At 41.5% G+C, this 14,438-nt stretch overlaps 1 protein-coding gene and 4 non-coding genes across 5 annotated transcripts; all 5 read right to left on the reverse strand.

The window, feature by feature from the left end:
• Positions 1–6,419: 6,419 nt before the first annotated feature.
• On the reverse strand, positions 6,420–10,597 carry LOC136962819 (heat shock cognate 70 kDa protein). The gene is made up of 9 exons (XM_067256714.1): positions 10,501–10,597; positions 9,635–9,844; positions 9,225–9,430; positions 8,987–9,139; positions 8,233–8,788; positions 7,834–8,036; positions 7,436–7,634; positions 6,990–7,222; positions 6,420–6,880 (listed from the first exon to the last, which is right to left on the reverse strand). The coding sequence occupies exons 2-9, from the start codon at positions 9,837–9,839 to the stop codon at positions 6,680–6,682; spliced, it is 1,956 nt and encodes a 651-aa protein (XP_067112815.1). The 5' UTR covers positions 9,840–9,844; positions 10,501–10,597; the 3' UTR covers positions 6,420–6,679.
• LOC136963689 (small nucleolar RNA SNORD14) lies at positions 7,702–7,795 on the reverse strand. The gene has a single exon (XR_010879035.1). It is a non-coding gene; the product is annotated as a small nucleolar RNA SNORD14 (small nucleolar RNA).
• Positions 8,105–8,198, reverse strand: LOC136963673 (small nucleolar RNA SNORD14). Its single transcript, XR_010879019.1, has one exon. It is a non-coding gene; the product is annotated as a small nucleolar RNA SNORD14 (small nucleolar RNA).
• Positions 8,858–8,951, reverse strand: LOC136963662 (small nucleolar RNA SNORD14). Its single transcript, XR_010879008.1, has one exon. It is a non-coding gene; the product is annotated as a small nucleolar RNA SNORD14 (small nucleolar RNA).
• Positions 9,503–9,596, reverse strand: LOC136963690 (small nucleolar RNA SNORD14). Its single transcript, XR_010879036.1, has one exon. It is a non-coding gene; the product is annotated as a small nucleolar RNA SNORD14 (small nucleolar RNA).
• Positions 10,598–14,438: the final 3,841 nt, after the last annotated feature.

Here is a 14,438-nt window from a genome sequence, read left to right on the forward strand (position 1 = left end):
GGACATGTCAACACATTTTATTAGGGTTGTAGACACGTTTCAAAGCAATACAGACAAATCTAGCTCCATCTTCAGGAATTGTTCGAATGCCTCGGCACAATACAATCTTTAGCTTTGCAGTCTAACCTGAAAGTCAGACATTTATGTATCCATCTCAAATGATTCTACAGTTAAATGCAGTCATGAGAAGCACGTCTGCATCCACAGTAAAGCTGGAACACCTTATATTGCTGTCATTTTCTACCTCATGTGATCCAGATTGTTTTGCACGTCCAAGTTGGCAGATATTTGTTCAAGTGTCGTCTTCAATTGTCTGAATGATGTTTGCCAATCACTTCATTAAGCTTTGTAAAACGGCTTTCAAATGTTGAACTAGAGAGGGTACAATTTCTGGGGAAATTGTAGGGTGTGCTTGCTTGCGTTGGAGGGGTCCGTTTTTTAATGACATTTTTACAACTGATATTTCTGTATATTTTATATAAAAAATGCATAGCCTACTTATTATTTATAGATTACATAGATTTAAAAGCATATTTTTTTATGCTCATTTACAACTCAAAATACTAAGAGTGAAGAGTATAATTAAATAGTTGTCTTCTCATTTCCCCTGCAAGAGGGAATGGTGATCAGCAGCCTCATAGTTGGATCAAAACGAATACATTTGGCAGACCGGTGTAAAAATGGACCTAATCTCTATGACTGATGTCTATGACTTAAACAACCTTTTATGTTTTTCCCTTCTTGTGAAATTTTCAGGCATTTAGCCTACTCATATTGCATTCATTCATTAATAAAGAACCCCCTTCGAAGCTTAGGCCACGTTTACACATAGCCGGGTATTTACAGAAACGAATATTTCTGCCCCTCCGTTTTCAACAATAACCGTTTGAAAACGGAGAGGCAGAAATAGTCATAGACATCGTTTTCCGTGATAAAACCTCCGTTTTCGTGTAAATGAAAGGCCGAACCGCATGAAGATATATGAGTTTTTCCTCTGTGTAAACGGGGCCTCATTCTAACAACAACGTTACCGGCAGTAGCTATCTCAAACAGTACCATCTGCTAACTGGGAGTCAGATGGCTGAGCGGTGAGGGAATCGGGCTAGTAATCCGAAGGTTGCCAGTTCGATTCCCGGTCATGCCAACTGACGTTGTGTCCTTGGGCAAGGCACTTCACCCTACTTGCCTCGGGGGAATGTCCCTGTACTTACTGTAAGTCGCTCTGGATAAGAGCGTCTGCTAAATGACTAAATGTAAATGTAACTGAAAATATGCCCCCAAAAACGTAAAAAGCTTGACATGTATTTAGGGGAAAATCGCTCATTCATAAAAAGCTCACTGGTAGCGATCATTGTCAGTAACGCAAAATGCGATATAGCCCTGTGTGGAGAAGCTGCCCAGGAAAATTGTACTACTAGTCGACTAGTAGTACAGACTACTGACTACAGACTACCAGACTACTGTTAGTCTTGGTAGCGATTGCGTTGGTTGAAATCGATAACGTTCCGTTGTACGGTTTAGGCTGAAATGAATTATTTTCATGAACAGATTGACAACGTTTAGGCTGTGGCAATGAAGCTCAGGTTAGTAGTCAGATAGTTTCACCTATTGAAATATAAATGTAAATACTTTTGATTTAAGTAAGGGGAGTGCCGAACATTTTCTGTCGCCGTTTGACTTCCTAAACAGCTGTAGAGATGTTTTTGTTAGCTACAGTAGCTACTAGTGTGTCTCGCGTAGGCAGTTAGCAGTTAGGCGTTGCAGTGAGCTACACTGGTTTGAAACCACAGGTAATGATAATTCAAGGCTCTCAAGTGTCACGCATTGAGCGTGACAGTCAATCATTTCGGTCTTTTGTCACGCCCTCCCGCCACACATTGTATTTCTCACGCAGAAAAAAAATATTTATAATATATTTAATATGCCGCAGCACCCAACCAAAATTCCTCTGGCCGTGCCGCTCTCACTATGGAACCGGCAGGAATCAAGCGCGTCTCCCCAGGAGTTCTTAGTCGAGCCTGCCACTTATCAGCCAATCAAAAAAAAGAAAGGGTCTATACAATAGCCAATCGGAAAATAGAACTATTGTATCTGGGTAAGATTTAATGCAACAACCAATGGAAAAAAAGCATATCCTCGAATTTTTCGTGATTCTGCTACGTCTTCTGAAAGTTTTGTACAAAGCAAACAACTGGAGCTCGAGCATCACTTTGAGCACAGTCATGATCTCCTGTTTTACTGTTACAACATATTCACAACTTGTTTGACACAAACAATGACAACTTGACTGCTGTTAGAAAATGTTTACCAGATAATTAGCATCAGTTTTTCATAACCAACAGTGTCTTAACCAACAGTTTTACAGCCTGTTCACTGACAACACCTGCTCAGAACAAGTAGTTCATAGATGTAGCCAGTGTGTATCGGTGAAACTCACTCCTCAGGTATGTAATAGGCCACCCGCATCAATGGATTGCTAGTAGTGATGGGCATTCTGGCTCTTTTTCGTGAGCCGGCTCGTATGGCTCAGCTAACTAAAAAGAGCCGGCTCTTTTGGCTCCCGAACGGCTCTTTAAAAAATACATGTTTTAACTATGAATTTGACTATGATAGGTGTGAAAACAATTTGAATTAAATTATGAAATCAAATCATACTCGACCGTAACCACATATCTTTAAAAATGCATTGATTTTTCATGGCTCTCCTCCGAGTTTTGACTACTCTCTGACTGTGTGAGTTGGCTCGGCCCTCCCTCATGCAGGATTGACAGGAACAGAATGTGAGGATGATCGTGTGCGCTTTTAAGCCTACAAGTATTTTTTTGTTGTTCTTTGAATTAGTCAATTATTTTAAATACAATTAAAATTCATTATTTCATAATCATTTCGTTTTTATAGGCTGTATTAATCTATTATAAATAGAGTCGGCTCTTCAGATATGCGAGCCAGCTCCCGACGTTCACTTTCAAGAGCCGGCTCTTAGAGCCGGATCGTTCACGAACGACCCATCACTAATTGCTAGCTTTTCGTTGGCGTAGTTGGTAGTGGTGGCGCTTAGGATGTCAGAGGTGGCAGCTTCGAACCCAGTGCGGGACGAACATAGGCCCGATATCTCTGACAGAGCTTGCAATACCTCGTCTGTTATATATAATTGGCCTAGTCTTATTTTGGTTATCACACGATGACTGACATATTGTCACATTATAAACATCTCTTTCCAAATAGGCGTTATCATTTTATTAGCACTAAATACATTTAAGTGTTTTGCATAGTCGATCTTATAGGTCACTTTTAAAATAATGTCATATTTTATCATTATATCCTGGCCATGGATGCATTAATCATTGCTGCCTTTCAAAGATGTCAGGTAAAAGGCAATTAATTAATATATTAATTAATTAACTTATGGGAGAGAGCTAGGCTAACTATAGGCTAGCTTTACTGCAAGACAGCTGCAGAAACGCCACAAGCAAAGAGGCCAGGGTGATAACTATTTATCCATTTTACTTTGTGATATGAAACACCATCGTGAAGTGTAATGTACAATATAAACTGATATTATTAAGGAAGTACATCTACTTTAGGAAACAGTAGCCTACTATTTCACTGAAGCATTAGCATCATGACATTAGCCTCTGTTGCCCGGGCAACACATACTACAGCCAGAGCGGTCTATGATGCATCTGTTTTCAATCGTTAAAATAAACATTCCTCACAAATACATTTTTGTTGTAGGATTTATTATGACATTAGATTACAAGTAAACGATTTGTTGGTGAAATTATCAGGGCTCTCAAGTTTTGAAGACAGGCAAGAGATTAACAAAAGCTTCTGAAGGCAAGACTAATCATATTTATATCATTTCTTATTGTGGTTATCAGTTAAAGTATTAATCTTCGTCTTTGCTCCAGATAGACATGTCAACAATATGCTCACGCTTAACATAATGTAATATTTGCCATCATGTCATGTACTAAAAACGTTCTTGACAGAAAAATAAAATCTGTTTTAAAATAATGGGAATAAACTATATTAACAACATTTCATGTATGTGTGACAACCATTTGCTAAACTTGCTACAACAGGGTAGACACTCAAGCCATTTCTCCCTGTGCTCATTCAATATGGCTCATTCAGCTCCAGGTAAATCGGCTATCGGCCAATGTGAACTTTTGTGCTCGTGCCCTGTTAGTATCCGCGGGCACATTTGCAGGCAACTTTTATTGACGTAAGCAAATAAATGGGGTGCTAGTTTACCCATTTCGGATTGGTTTCAAATTTAGCAAAAATCAGGAAAAATTATTTTATGAAAAAGCTAGTAGTATGAGCCAGGTTCGAGAATCGAACAAAAATTATTGGGGGAGATAGTTTTGTAAATGTTGACTGGAGTTAATAGAATAAAAACGACCGGAAGAGCCGGACGTCTAACAAGAAATGCAATACCACCTACATCCACCGGGGCCGTTGCTTCAAGCCGAGGTGTGGGAGCTTTGGAGAAGCGGACCTCAGTAAATTATGCTAAGCTAGCCTAGCTGCTGTTGCTAGCCAAATTTAAGGGGATTGTTTGAATGCGCCGGAAATGAAAAACGTTTCTTTTGACATCAAGTTTAGGCTGTGGCATTGAAGACAGCGACACACCACAAGCTTGAGTTTAAATACATTATTTAATGTGAAATTACTGTACATGCAAGTCTTGAATTACTTAAATGTATGATGCTGCCAGTAGCCTACTTTGCGCAACAGTCTTATTACATCTATGCACGTCGTAGTTATTCCCTTTGGCGACAAAAGGCACTTTTTGCCACAAAAACGTAATTTCAACTTAAACCGTGCAACGGAACTTGAATAAGAATACAAGCAACGCAATCGCAAACACGAACCTTTTGACACTGGCGTGATCTATGTAGCGCAAATATTGATTGATCCTTAGGGGTGGGTAAAGAATAAAAATAAATATAGCTGCAAGCAGCAATGAGGTGGCCAAGCAGTCAAATGACTCATAAAACATGTTAGACATCCTCAGAAGAGGGTTACGAGTACAAGCAATAAGTTTGGTGTGAATCCATCAAAGATTTGCTGAGATACGACTCAACTTCCTGTTTGCTGGCTTGATGGCACATTTGGATTGGCCGTACCGGGCAAACCGTTTTGAAAATCTAAAAAACATGATGGCTTTCGTGAGGCTTGGTCTGAAGATGATATCTGCCAAATATGGTGAAGATGGAAAACATTTGTAGGAGGAGTAAAGAAAAAACGTTTTTTCAGTAATTCAAAATGGCGGCCGCATCAATTTGGTTGTTATCACAAGTTATCATGTGTCACACATGGGATGTCCCAAGATACCATTAGACAAAAGTATCACTTAATAAAGGCAAACAAATCAACAGTTATTGGCCAAAACACATTTTAGCATCCTGCAGCCACGCCCAGTGATCACATGAAACCAAATTGTTTGGACATCCTCAGATGAGGGTTCCAAGTCATTATACTAAGTTTGGTGTTGATTTCTCAAGGATTGGCTGAGATATGACCCAACTTCCTGTTTGGTGTCTCTGCTGCCTATTTTGATTGGCTGTACCGGACAAACGGTTTTGAAAACCAAAAATCCTTTCACATTTTTAGTGAGGGTTGCTCTGACGATGTGTGCCAATTCTGGGGAAGATTTTACAAAAATTGAAGCTTTTTACTTAAAATTCAAAATGGCAGAAAATCTATATAACCGGAAATTGTCGTAATAGGGTGTGTTGAACTCGTCTTGATCCAGGGAATCCAACGGTACCTCATTTTTGAAAATCGGTCATACAGTTCAAAAGTTACGTGTGTAAACACAAGTCCAACTTTGACCCTTTGGTGGCGCTAGAGTGCTCCAATGGGTGACATGAAACTTGGTGAAGATAAAGAGGGGACTGTCCTCAGTGCCAAATTTCACAACTTTTTACCATACGGTTCTAGGGGCTGCCATAGACGCCAATGGTAGAGGATGATTAATAAGAAAGTTCAAACACTTAAGTGGCTTCGCCACCAATAATATGTGAGAGAACGGTTATGCTCGCCGAAGGCATGAGAACACCCAATTACCAAAAACTAGGGACTCTAGCACTCATTCCACTGATAAAAGGATGAAATTGACTTATGCCAATAGGAACAATTCCAGTTCAGAAGTCTCAGCATTTAGTGTACAATTCAGATAATGTTATCAATAATGGAGTGGGTATAATAAGGAGCCAGATGGCTGAGCAGTGAGGGAGAAAGGCTAGTAATCTGAAGGTCGCCAGTTTGATTCCCAGCCGTTCCAAATGACGTGTCCTTGGGCAAGGCACTTCATCCTACTTGCTGCGGGGGGAATGTCCCTGTACTTACTGTAAGTTGCTCTGGATAAGAGCGTCTGCTAAATGTAAATAAAGATCAACCAAGCCAACTTGGGGGTGGAAGGTCAGAATATTTTATTTATCAAGGCATTGTGATAAAGGCAGTTGAAAACCAATTAAAAAATATTCCATAGATGTGAAATTGACAGCTTAGTTGTGCAATGGTTCTGTCTTTTTGCAAACAATGTTGCAATACAAATGTTATCCCTTACACCCCTGTATTAAATTGCACTCTGCTGCACAGGCAGCAAGAGGGTCAACACTTAAAACGTTTTAGGGGTAGAGGTAGTTGCAGAAACGATGGAATGGCTTTAGTCGACCTCCTCAATAGTTGGTCCAGATGATCCACCGGCACCAGGAGCAGCACCTCCAGCTCCAGGGAAGCCGCCGGGCATGCCTTCAGGCATACCACCAGGCATGCCTCCAGCACTCTGGTACAGCTTGGTGATGATTGGGTTGCAGACCTTCTCCAGCTCCTTCTGCTGGTGCTCATACTCCTCCTTCTCAGCGGTCTAATAATAAAAATAAGACATCGTCAGGTCACCAAGGATGAACACCACTGCTTCTTCCAGGAAGGGGAAAGGCCATGAGAAAGACCGCAATTAACTGGTCACACTTTACCTGGTTCTTGTCCAGCCAGCTGATGACCTCGTTGCACTTCTCCAGAATCTTGGTCTTGTCCTCCTCACTGATCTTGCCAGTCAGCTTCTCATCCTCCACGGTGGACTTCATGTTGAATGCATAGGACTCCAGGGAGTTCTTGGATGAAACCTTGTCACGCTGAACGTCGTCTTCTGACTTGTACTTCTCAGCCTCCTGGACCATACGCTCAATGTCCTCCTTGGAGAGACGACCTGGAAAATAAATAGGAATCCATTAACACACAGTAAAACAATCACATGTATAGACCTTTTACAAGCATGTCAGAGGGCTTCACATATGCCCATGGACTACACCTAAACCCTCAATGAAGCTGAGTAAAAACTAAATTTTGAAGAAACCTTAGTAGGAAAGTTTAGTGGGCGATTCCCCCTCCTACAGATCACACAGGAGTTCAGGACACCTACCCTTGTCGTTGGTGATGGTGATCTTGTTCTCTTTGCCAGTGCTCTTGTCAACAGCAGACACGTTCATGATGCCGTTGGCATCAATGTCAAAGGTGACCTCAATCTGAGGAACACCACGAGGAGCTGGGGGGATGCCAGTCAGCTCAAACTTGCCCAGCAGGTTGTTGTCCTTGGTCATGGCTCTCTCACCCTCGTAAACCTGTTGGTCAAAGTCAGTATGAGCAAAGTATGCATGGCTCTTTTGAAAAGCAACAGTCACCTATATCTCGCTCAGACATCCAAGGAAGGAGTTGGGCCATCTTTGGTTTTTACACCTCTGGTGGAAACTACGAATGGCAGGAATAAACTTCATCACAGCGAAGGAAGGATTTCAGATACATTCTATCCAGTCTTTTTACCTGAATGAGAACACCAGGCTGGTTGTCAGAGTAGGTGGTGAAGGTCTGGGTCTGTTTGGTTGGAATGGTGGTGTTACGCTTGATCAGGACAGTCATGACCCCTCCAGCGGTCTCGATACCCAGGGACAGGGGGGTGACGTCCAGCAGAAGCAAGTCCTGGACATTCTCAGACTTGTCACCAGACAGGATGGCAGCCTGGACAGCTGAAAACAATTCAAATCAAGTCAAAATCCTCACCAGCTACAGGATCAACATTATAACTTGGTTATTGTCGCTCAGACATCCAAGGAAGGTGTTGGGCCATCTTTGGTCTTTCAACCTCTGGTGGAAACTACGAATGGCAGGAATAAATGTCATCACAGCGAACTTAAAGGAGCTGAAGTTCAGTGACTGCCTCACCTGCTCCATAAGCCACAGCCTCATCAGGGTTGATGCTCTTGTTGAGCTCTTTGCCGTTGAAGAAGTCTTGCAGCAGCTTCTGAATCTTGGGGATACGAGTAGAGCCACCGACGAGTACAATGTCATGGACCTGCCCTTTGTCCATCTTGGCATCACGGAGTGACTTCTCGACTGGGTCCAGAGTTCCACGGAAGAGGTCAGCATTGAGTTCCTCAAAGCGAGCCCTAGTGATGGATGTGTAGAAGTCGACACCCTCATACAGGGAGTCAATCTCGATGCTGGCCTGAGTGCTGGAAGACAGGGTGCGCTTTGCCCTCTCACAGGCAGTGCGCAGACGTCGGACAGCTCTCTTGTTGTCGCTGATGTCCTTTTTGTACTTCCGCTTGAACTCTGCAATGAAGTGGTTGACCATGCGGTTATCGAAATCTTCACCACCCAGATGGGTGTCTCCAGCAGTGGACTTGACTTCAAAGATGCCATCCTCAATGGTCAGGATAGAGACATCAAAAGTACCACCACCAAGGTCGAAGATGAGGACATTCCTTTCAGCTCCAACCTGTTGCATAAGAGGGGACTCAATTGATTAAAATATCATTAACAAGGCATACAGCAGGGTCTAGCGACTTCGCTCAGACATCCAAGGAAGGTGTTGGGCCATCTTTGGTCTTACAACCTCTGGTGGAAACTACGAATGGCAGGAATAAACTTCATCACAGCGAAAAAATAAAAGAAATGGGTCTCTGAAGCAGCCCACCTTCTTGTCCAAGCCGTAGGCAATGGCAGCAGCGGTCGGCTCATTAATGATGCGCAGAACATTCAGGCCAGAGATGGTTCCAGCATCTTTGGTTGCTTGGCGCTGAGAGTCGTTGAAGTAGGCTGGCACAGTAACTACAGCATTGTTAACAGTCTGAGGAAGAAATAGACCCGAGGTCAATTTGACTGTCAAGACAGGCCATTCAAAATATTGCTTTAGTCAATTCATAAAATCTTACCTTGCCGAGGTAGGCTTCTGCAATCTCCTTCATCTTGACCAGAACCATGGAAGAGATCTCCTCTGGGTAGAAGCTTTTGGTCTCGCCCTTGTACTCAACCTGTACTTTGGGGCGGGTGTTGTCATTGACGACTTCAAAAGGCCAGTGCTTCATGTCAGACTGTACAACTCCATCATCAAACCTGCGGCCAATGAGTCTTTTTGCGTCTATACACACACACAATAAAAAAACATTTCAGTAAGAAAACTCTAGAACCCTTCAGACTTGAATTTTTCACATCACTCAGACATCCAAGGAAGGAGTTGGGCCATCTTTGGTTTTTACACCTCTGGTGGAAACTACGAATGGCAGGAATAAACATCATCATAGTGATATATGTTGAACTCAGGCACATAATCCAATGCACTTACCAAATACGGTGTTGGTTGGGTTCATTGCCACCTGATTCTTTGCGGCATCACCAATGAGCCTCTCGGAATCAGTGAAAGCAACGTAGCTTGGAGTGGTCCTGTTACCCTGGTCATTGGCAATGATTTCAACTTTGCCATGCTGGAACACTCCTACACAAGAGTAAGTTGTACCCAGGTCGATTCCCACTGCTGGTCCCTTAGACATTTTGTCTATGTAGAAAAATAAAATATTAAGGAAACGCAGATCAAGCCTCTGAAGGAATCCACATCATGAAACCTATTAGTCTTTGCATTGCAATGTAATAGCGGAAGTCTGCTCAGTGAAATGAGTCACACCACGTGGGGTCAGAGATTGGCTTCTAGAACATTCTCTACCGCAAGGCCTTAACCACTGAGCATGACCATGCGTTAACAAGTGCCGAAAAACCCGCATGTAACCCGTTAGTTATAAGTTACATCTAGCGCACTAATGTTCCCAAGATCTGATTCATATAGTAGTATCACCTACCAGTTTAAAATGAATAATGTATGACAGAAACTGGATAGTTAACAAAAGGTCAGATTAGCGTTAACCTAGCCTACCTCTACCGTACTCGACCAAAAAAAAACTCACTTCGACAATCTCATTACACACTGTGACATTGAAATATTTTACAGGACAAAAACACACAAAACATTACCCTGATTGCAATACAAATACCAGCTAACTAGGCTAGCTACAGTAGGTACCTCTAGGTTCTTCCAACAGCGTTCCTTTTTTGTGACCAGGCTCAATTCGGTACTAAATTACGATGCTTACAGTACATGTCTCAATAATATGCAAGTTTTATCTAAACAGTTAAGTTCAACCAGACCATAGTACTTACCAATTTATTTGACTAAGGCCTGATGACGATAATGATGTTAGTTGGAGTTGAGCAGCCGCGAAGCTTACTAGATCTCCGCCTTTGTGAAAGAAAGAAAGGCAAATGAAATCGGGACGGTTTTATTACCGGCATGTCAACCAATGACGGGCCAACATTTCCAAAGACTTTCCAAACTCACCAATCAGATTCCAAAACAGCCCTTGATATCCCTCCCACCTTATCACCCACGCAGTAAGAAAAAAAGGCAGGAGTTTTACTAGAGAGTTTTACCAGAGCCTGTTTAATATGGAGGATTATAAGGGCCAAAACTAAATAAATAAGTACTTGGATAAATAAATAATTATATAACACAAAGCTTAAATAAATGTCTAATTATATAACGAAATGCCTAATTGACATACAAAATATATAAATTACAAATTAAATGAGACACTGAATATATAAATGTTACATGTATTTGTGTATATATATATTTACGTTTTAATGTGTTCACATTTATTTATTTATACTCAACATTTATTTATTTATCCTTACATTTATTTATTTATCCTTACATTTATCCATGGTGTAACTTGCTGCAGCAAAATAAATCTGTCGTCTGCGTCACCAAGTCAGGGGGCGGGTTAAAGCCTCTGATTGGTGGTTCAACTTGAATCGACTGCTTTCGACTCATTCAAGATGGCAGCACCCAGAGCCCTAAAAAAAGAGAGTTGCGACACGCTTTGATCTTTTTCTATGGCTCTGCGTGTACCTTGTGGGTCCGTTTACCTTGTAGGTCCGTGTACCTTGTGGCCATTGGTTTTTCTAATTTGCAACCCGTGTTGACAAACGCAAAATAGGGCCGTAATATCGTTTTGTCACTTTAGTAAATCGAATACACATGTAAGTATAACGGCTTGTTTTTGGTTGTTTCGTTTTTTGGGGGAATAATGAAATAACCATATAACACAAATGGTATAACGAGCCATTAATCGTTGTTTTGATTATTCCATATCCTTTATGCTGATATCTGCAAAAGATGAAAAATAGGCTCGTAATATCGATTTGTCCATTTCGGAAGTCAGAACCAGATGATGGGGAAATGCGTGGCATCCGTTGTTTTGTTTCATTTTGGAATTACGGAATATCCATAAAACACAAACGGTATAACGAGCCATTTACTAATTTGTTTGATCGGCCGTATTATGCATACTGGCACAAGTGAAAAAGAGAGAGAGGGGGAAAAATGTGAAACTATTGGGGGTGTTATTACTTGCGAACACCAGAGGGCAGCAACGACTAGCTTTAAAAAAAAATTTTCTTGTGATCTGCAGGCCTACAATCTTGACGACACGGCAGCAGGTTCTTTAGTAGAAGACACACACACCAAACTGAAGGCACATGTTGACCGCGTTTGCTAGTTGCTACTTAGTTAATAAATCTTTGATGAACCCAAGTTTCTGTAATATATATTAAGTTTCTTTAATATATATTAGAAACATTACAAGACGGGGCTCCAGTGTGTGTTCAAACAAGGCCAAAAGTGCCAGACGGTATCAATCACACCCGTGCAAGTAACACTCCACGCCCCAACCCTCCCTCCCCCCACCTAAATGACGCTTTCAGTTCTGTTGTACGTCTTAATGAAGTGCATTGAGGCAATCATAGTGAGCAAGTTGAGGTCATGTGGGCTACCTTTGCAGTTTACATAGACACACAACTGACACTGTTGTGGATACTTTTCTGTTCTGATCATATTCTATGTCCAAATTCAACTTCTTAAAAATCCAAAAACAGCTTAATGAAGAACTTTAATGAAGTGCATCGAGGCAATCATTGAGCAAATCTTCCCTTTTTATTTATAAAAAAACATTATTTTCTCATGTAACTTTTATTCAGTTTGGATTAAATGTAGAGTTAACTTGACCCAAAACATTACATTTAAATCTATTCCATTTTGCAAAAGGCCATTGTAGGGACAATACAATTGTCCTTACATCCATCAATGTACAACACGTTTTAGCCTACATTAATGCATTCATACCCTGTGACACACAATTTAAAAATGTCCTTTGAAAGAAAATTTCTGTTCTGCTTGTGATGATTTGTATATCAGCCTACACTTCTGTGCTTAAAGTTAGTATACTAGCTTTAGGGGGGGGGGGGGGGGGGGGCAGCAGTTACATTGGGGCCAGAGGTTCTGTTAGAGGGGCCAGTTACATTAAACATTATTGTTGTCATATAGTTTTCTTCACTGCAGTGCAGGCATTAACAGGCAAATGCAGTGGCACCCCCAGAAATGTTTTATAGGAGTGGCCAGATGGGGCCACTGAAATCCTGGGGTGGCTTTCCAAAATCACAAGTCATAACTGAATTTCAGCAATTGTATTATGCTGTTGTAGTATTTAGGTTAGTTGAAAACAGCAGCGGACTGGGGAAGGGTGACAGGATCTGAGTGTGGAGATACGTGGATTTATATGCCGGAATGTTTTATATACAGTACACAGTCATCTTTTGTGCAGGATACAGGGAGAATAGAGTATAGAGACTTGTTTAAACAATTGGAAAGCGTGAGAAGGTAAAGAAGTGAGTGGAGAAAAGAGAAGCAGAAAAGTGCAACACCCTCCCATTACCATTATCTCTAATTCACTCTCCTGAGTCTCATCTGTGTTGTATGTCTGCAAACTGCTATAGTATGGGCCTACACGAAAGTTATTAAGTCATTGGACTTGTGTGGGGAGGGTTTGACAAATGTGATGACTGTATTCCTCCACAGATACCATGGGCTTGGACATGGAGTTGGACCAGTTACTTTTCACTTTGACTTGATGGGTGTGACCTGTGAAGAATGAATGGCACCATGCAATGGTGAAGGGCTATAACCCAGGGTTTATTGCAACTGGTGTTGGAAAACACATGTAGTAGGGCAGAATAGAGGAACTGGGCACAAGTTACTGGTTTGGTCCCTGGTTAGTCCCCAAAAACCTGGCAGAAACAGCAGAAACTATTCGATGGCATTGCATCAAGGCCCAATTGGAGCAGAAGTCATAGGATATTTACAATTGTAGTAGGCCAATAGATCTGTTTTAAAAGTTCAGGGGTGTAATTTGTTGGATATAAAAGGTCAGACATCAGATTTTCCTGGGAACCCTCTCGTTGCTGCTCCGTGCTGTTTTTGGACTTTGAAGAAGTTGAATTTGGAATATGATCAGAACTTTTTTTTTTTTAAGTATCCACAACAGTGCCTCTGTCAGTTGTGTGTCTATGTAAACTGCAAAGGTAGCCGACATGACCTCAACTTTCTTACTATGATTGCCTCAATGCACTTAATTAAGACGTACAACAGAACTGAAAGCGTCATTTAGTAGTGATGGGCATTCCGGCTCTTTTTCGTGAGCCGGCTCGTATGGCTCAGCTCACTAAAAAGAGCCGGCTCTTTTGGCTCCCGAACGGCTTGACTGCTGTTAGAAAATGTTTACCAGATAATTAGCATCAGTTTTTCATAACCAACAGTGTCTTAACCAACAGTTTTACAGCCTGTTCACTGACAACACCTGCTCAGAACAAGTAGTTCATAGATGTAGCCAGTGTGTATCGGTGAAACTCACTCCTCAGGTATGTAATAGGCCACCCGCATCAATGGATTGCTAGTAGTGATGGGCATTCTGGCTCTTTTTCGTGAGCCGGCTCGTATGGCTCAGCTAACTAAAAAGAGCCGGCTCTTTTGGCTCCCGAACGGCTCTTTAAAAAATACATGTTTTAACTATGAATTTGACTATGATAGGTGTGAAAACAATTTGAATTAAATTATGAAATGAAGTCATACTCGACCGTAACCACATATCTTAAAAAATGCATTGATTTGTCATGGCTCTCCTCCGAGTTTTGACTACTCTCTCACTGTGTGTGAGTTGGCTCGGCCCTCCCTCATGCAGGATTGACAGGAACAGAATGTGAGG

The sequence above is a fragment of the Osmerus mordax genome, chromosome 19 (assembly GCF_038355195.1).
Source record: "Osmerus mordax isolate fOsmMor3 chromosome 19, fOsmMor3.pri, whole genome shotgun sequence".
Taxonomy (NCBI): Eukaryota; Metazoa; Chordata; class Actinopteri; order Osmeriformes; family Osmeridae; genus Osmerus; species Osmerus mordax.

Excerpts from the sequence above, each read along its gene's own strand:
- LOC136962819 (XM_067256714.1), bottom strand. The coding sequence starts at position 9,839 with ATGTCTAAGGGACCAGCAGTGGGAATCGACCTGGGTACAACTTACTCT. Across the intron at positions 9,431-9,634 it reads CCCAACCAACACCGTATTTG|ACGCAAAAAGACTCATTGGC; the intron begins GTAAGTGCATTG and ends GTGTGTGTATAG. Across the intron at positions 6,881-6,989 it reads GCTGGCTGGACAAGAACCAG|ACCGCTGAGAAGGAGGAGTA; the intron begins GTAAAGTGTGAC and ends TTTTATTATTAG.